This window comes from Lactuca virosa, chromosome 7, assembly GCF_052849685.1.
Source record: "Lactuca virosa cultivar CGN04683 chromosome 7, Lactuca_virosa_CGN04683_v6, whole genome shotgun sequence".
Lineage (NCBI taxonomy): Eukaryota > Viridiplantae > Streptophyta > Magnoliopsida > Asterales > Asteraceae > Lactuca > Lactuca virosa.
Window position 1 is genome coordinate 101,698,071 of NC_136432.1, and position 5,616 is coordinate 101,703,686.

The 5,616-nt window shown below is 34.8% G+C and overlaps 1 protein-coding gene across 1 annotated transcript; it reads left to right on the top strand.

The window, feature by feature from the left end:
• The first annotated feature begins 3,684 nt into the window (after positions 1-3,684).
• LOC145123338 (putative carboxylesterase 18) lies at positions 3,685-5,230 on the top strand. The gene is made up of 2 exons (XM_079058547.1): positions 3,685-4,549; positions 4,669-5,230. The coding sequence occupies exons 1-2, from the start codon at positions 3,896-3,898 to the stop codon at positions 5,074-5,076; spliced, it is 1,062 nt and encodes a 353-aa protein (XP_078914673.1). The 5' UTR covers positions 3,685-3,895; the 3' UTR covers positions 5,077-5,230.
• The last annotated feature ends 386 nt before the right edge of the window (positions 5,231-5,616 follow it).

Below are 5,616 nucleotides of genomic sequence, written 5' to 3' on the forward strand. Positions count from 1 at the left end.
TAAACTATATAACTATTTCTAAGGCTTAACCATTTATATGTAGTGGCTTGTTTGGGAAAAGAAATAATGTAATAAACAAAATAACTTTTAATACTTTTGAATATATAATGCTTAAGTTTTTAAGTCTTAGAAATAGTTATATGACTTTAATAACGAAGTTAGAAAAAAAGAAAAAATTCTCGTTGAAAAAAATATTTATTGTCTCTCTGAATAGTTTTTAAGACAAGTAAGTTGAGCCAAAATCGAAAATTTTGGATATATAAATAGTGTTTAAAAGTTTTTTAATATTTTCTCTGAAAATGTCATAAAATGGCAATCAATAACATTTTATTTGCTTTTTAAGTCAATAAACTTATATAATTAGATCCAATTGTCAAACGAACTTTTTCTTTTCGGTTCTATTATATCATCAAATACGTGGGCACAACTGGTGACGTGTACTCCATGTGGATTGGTAACCGGCTATCACCGAAATCAATGGTATAAAAGAAAAAAAAATGTATGTTGTTCAATTGAGTTTAATTAAAACTTTAGTGACCTAATTGATAATTTTTGTGTTATTGGTTGCCAATTTTGGTCATTTTCCCTTTTTAATTTTTACACTTTTGATAAATTTTTAATTTTTTAACAATTTAGTCCAAACTTTAAATTTAGTTACAATTTTTTTTTTATTTTCAGCAAAATTAGTGTTTTTATACATATCAATTTTTTTTAATATTTTTGTAAAAAAGTTATAAAATTTTAATTTCCTATTTTTTCTAACCTTTTTTTTTACTTTTTTTTTTATATTTAGTGTATTCATTTAGACATCTCGGTATACATACAACACAAGTGACATGGTGAAGACGTGGCACGAAGGCCACAACGTTCACACCAGCCCCTAGTTGGTATGGTGCAATGCTCATTGCTTAGTGTGGTCATGTCAATGTCAACAAACAAATAAACTTAACAACTTACTCTCCAACCATAGAACAAAATCAGAATACTCCACCAATGAAGTGAAACTGAAATCTTGATGGTCCATTTTCCTTAAGACACTACCTCCTGGTCAATTTCTGAGTTTAGATTCTCTATAATATGGCTTTATGAACTTGCTACCAAGCTCCCATATCTCACTACAAAATATTTTCCAACAAACTTTCTGCCAACAATTTTTTTCCAGCAACCAACATCGGAATCTCAAAATGTAGTATCTGAAACACAATTTAATAAACCAAGACCATCAAAGAAAAAACGGGTAAAACAAAAACCTGTCAAGTAGCCCTAAAGACTTGGAGAAAAAAAAAGAAGAAACCACTTTAGCTAAGGCTTGGATTTCGGTTTCCTGAGACCCGGTCAAAGTAAATGCTAAAATGGGATATACCTTTTAGAAATCTATTCTAAACATCTTCCATGAAAAATAGGCAAATTAGGAGTTTATATGAATACCGACGGGATTTTGTCAAAATGACGTGATATGAAGTTGAAAATAACTGAATTCGACAGAATCTACAACAATCTCAAGAACCCACATAAAACTAGGAGTAGGTCTTCGATGTCTCTATAGTCGTGTTTGTACAATACCAAGAATCTCAACAAACCCATAAACTTTTTCCCTATACCAGGTATGAGTTGAAGAAAGTTCTAAAATACCACTTCCAGTTCGAAAGAGCGATCTAGAAATTCTAAATGACGTTGTTACTCACAACAATCGGACGGGAGGACATTTATTGACTTCAACGATGAGCCGGAGAACCTTGAAGCGAAAGAACCTCTATGCCGACCTCTAGGAAGGAATAAAACAAAGAAAGCGGCTTCCAGGTCGAAATTGGGTAAATGAAATTCAAACCAAAAAATATGGATTTTTAGAGATAAATATAACCGTTATGTCTAACTTGAATAGCGGAAAGTGGAGATCACGGAGGAAGTCAAACAAGATATGAAAAAACACAACTTCAACAACAAACATTGAGCGATATGAATATTTTTATTCGATCACTTTTCGCTTACATTAGTGAGTGATGAGATAAGTATGATCTGTTAACAAATGACGGCGGACGATTTCAAAAGCGAGGATTTAGACATTTCTATCGGTGAAAAGAAGCATATCAATAAATATAATAAATATATTGATTGTAATTTTTTTAAGTCGTGTTTGGCAAAACTACCTGGTAATGGCTAGCTGGTAGCAGGAAGTTGATAACATTTTGTTAAAACCTAATGAGATAGCTTTTATATCTGTAGTATTTTGTTTAAACTAAACGTTAAAAGCTTGTAGTGCTAACTACTAGAAAAAGGTGGGATTTCCTACAATAATTTCCTAGGATAAGAAAATTCTCGCTACTTCCTACACATTACCGAGGAACTTCCGAGAAAAACGTATTTCTGATATTTCCTTAAAAGTTCCTCGGTAATAAGTAGGAAATACCGTGGAATTCTTCGTCCTCGGAAATGTCTTGGAAGTTCCTACGCTTTTCCTAGGAAATCAATATATATTAAACGTTCCTCGGTAGTTTTTTTTTGCTACCATTATATTATTAATAACAAATTATATCATTTTTTTAATATGTCAAAGAGCTTCACATTTACGTTAGAAGTATTTTGCTTAAGTGGTTCCTAGGAAGTTTCTCAAAACTTCCGATGGATTTCCTAGGAAATTTTCGAACCAAGGTATCCCATTAAACATGTCAAACTTCTACCAATTGTCCTAGGAAGTCCCTCGAAAGTTTACTGATATGTTTGTTCTAACATTTTTTTGTAGGTTAGTGAGTTGGACTATAGTCATCAAGAAATGGCCGAAAGACAAGCACAAATAGTTGAATTCATAACCCTCCCGACAATCCACCCAATCCACCGAATGCACCTTAGGTTATTTTAGTAAATATTTGTATATTTTTTAGACATTTTTATTATGTTTTGTGATTAGAATTTAGATGATTATTAAAACTTGTGTTGTAATGTATTTAGATTTATTGTTTTTCTGTATGAATTTTAAATAGAATTTAGTCATTTGTATTAAAAAATTTCTGCATTTTTTGCAATAAAAAAGTAAAATTCTTATTTTTTTAAAGTACATTTCTTAGGAAATTCCTAGGGACCTCTCTCTCGCCAAAAACTGTCAAAAAAGTATGATCGTAGGAATTTCTCGAAAAAACATTTCTAGGAAATTTTTCGGAAATGTATATCCTAGGAAATTTCTAGGAAATGTATATATCCTAGGAAATTCCTTGGGAAATCATTTCCTAAGAAATTCCTCGGAAATATATTTTCTAGGAAACTTCTCGGAAAAATAAAGCCTCGGAAATGCCTTGAGACTTCCGACAAAACATATTTCCTTAGATCTGCCTCGGAATTTTCCTCGGAAACCCCTCACAAAAAGTTTCCTAGAAGGGTTTTTCCTACGCACAACTTTTCCTCGGTATTTCCTCTGAAACACCGGTTTCCTAGGAATTTCCGAGGAAATTGTCCCTCGGAAAAAGCGTGTTTTTTTAGTAGTGCAAACAAAGTTTTTTTGTTCAAAACGGAACGTTTTGTCAAACGTTAGATGTTAGAAGCTCTCAAACGCTCCGTGTCAAACAAATCCTTAGTCAATTATGCATGGTGTGGTATGGGTGAGATGATGATCTGATGACATACCAACACTCTACTCCCTTCGCTCCTTCGGTCTTTTGGCAACACAAGTAGCATTCTAATGATACATATCATTCCCCTCTCAGGCGAGGGAAGGCTTGTGGGTTCATGTGGCTATGACCACGAGCCGCAATGCCATTTATGTCTGTTGTTTCTCGCTTCCTTTCTCATCTTTCTCTTTCACCATTGTTGGTGTAATTTGAAGTTCCGTCAAAAAAAATATGTCTTTTCTTTTTAAAAGTAAACACCACAATAAAACAATATCATTTTAAAAAATTTAACACCGATGGTTGTGGTTGATTTTGAAATAACAAAGAACTTCTCAAATAGCATTATCATGTCAATGGAAGCCACCGCTGAATCTCCAAAGCCGTCACTCTCCTTACCATGGAAAACACGTATTGCTCTTTCCCTCCACTTCACTGTAACCAATTCATTTCTCCGGAAAAACGGCACCATCAACCGTCGTCTTCTTAACTTAATCGACTTCCGGAATCCACCGACTTTACAACCAATCAACGGCGTAGCGTCACACGACGTCGTTGTAGATAAACCTCGTAATCTCTGGTTCCGAGTCTACGTACCTACAGAACTCGCCGGTGAAGATCTCCCTGTGATTGTGTATTTTCACGGAGGCGGATTTGTCTTCCTCTCCCCCGATGCTCTTCCTTACGACACCATGTGCCGTCGGTTAGCGACAAAAGTACCGGCAGTTATTGTTTCTGTAAACTACCGGCTTGCGCCTGAGCGTCGGTATCCATCACAACATGATGATTGCTTCGACGTGCTTAAGTTTCTCGATATTGAAGAAAACAAGTCTAAATCGCTGCCGGAAAATGCGAATCTGTTGCGTTGCTTTGTTGTTGGAGATAGCGCTGGTGGGAATATAGCTCATCATGTTGCTCAACGAGCCTGTGAATTCAACTTTCAACGATTCAAGGTATATTAATCAAATGCAATTACATATAGACCTTTTGTGAACCACGTGAGCAATTATCTGAGTTAATCATCTCATAAAGCGATCTTCTGTTGATCGTTGTTTTCCCCGTTTTTTTGAAGTTAATCGGAGTTGTAGCAATTCAACCATTCTTTGGCGGCGAGGAGCGAACGGATTCCGAGATCCGCCTAGCCGGAACACCACTAGTTTCCATAGAGCGAAACGATTGGGTTTGGAATGCATTTTTGCCAGAAGGGGAAGGGTTCAATCGGGACCACCCAATCATCAACGTTAGCGGCCCAACGGCGGTGAACATATCGGAAATTAAATTGCCGCCGGTCATGCTGGTCGTCGGCGGGTGTGATGCCCTACAGGACTGGCAAAAAAGGTACTATGAGTGGCTGAAAAGGTCAGGGAAAGAAGTGTATTTGTTTGAGTACCCAAACTCCCCAGAATTGTCTGAATCTGTACAGCTTATTACCCAAGTGAAAGACTTCATTCAAAAGATATCGAGTAATGATGCCCACTAAATTCACAAATTAAAACTTTGGTTAATAATTCATTTTTATTACATATGCATAAATGGTTGTACCAAAATGGAGATTATATTGTACGATTTGAGCATGCAATCTTTAGATTGATGTTGGTTTTCTTTTCAACAAAAATGTTAAATGTTTGTGTTTATGGTTTTGGTGTTTTAGAAAATAGACAAAGTTACATAAATATTCCATATAGTTTAACAAAGTTCACAAATTCAGTCATTGCTAATTTTTTTAGCGAATATTGTCCCTATGGTTACCAAAACTTGCATGAATAGTCATTTTTGCTAACACCGTTAGTTTTGATCAATTAGTATGAGGGTAATTTCGTTTTTCAGGTTGCAGGAATTGAGTTTGTGATCATGAATAAACCATATGACAATTTATGTAATTTTGTCGATATTTTATGTTTATTTCGTTGTGACTTTTCCATCTTTTTAGGTCATTGTGACTCATTTACTTTGAACTTCATAAAATTATATAAACTACAGGGGTAAACATGGAAGTTTAGAAAATAAAGGGGTGAAAATA

Bases quoted from the DNA above. Each gene is read 5' to 3' on its own strand.
- LOC145123338 (XM_079058547.1), top strand. From the start codon at position 3,896: ATGGTTGTGGTTGATTTTGAAATAACAAAGAACTTCTCAAATAGCATT. The intron at 4,550-4,668 runs GTATATTAATCA...GTTTTTTTGAAG, and splicing joins TCAACTTTCAACGATTCAAG to TTAATCGGAGTTGTAGCAAT.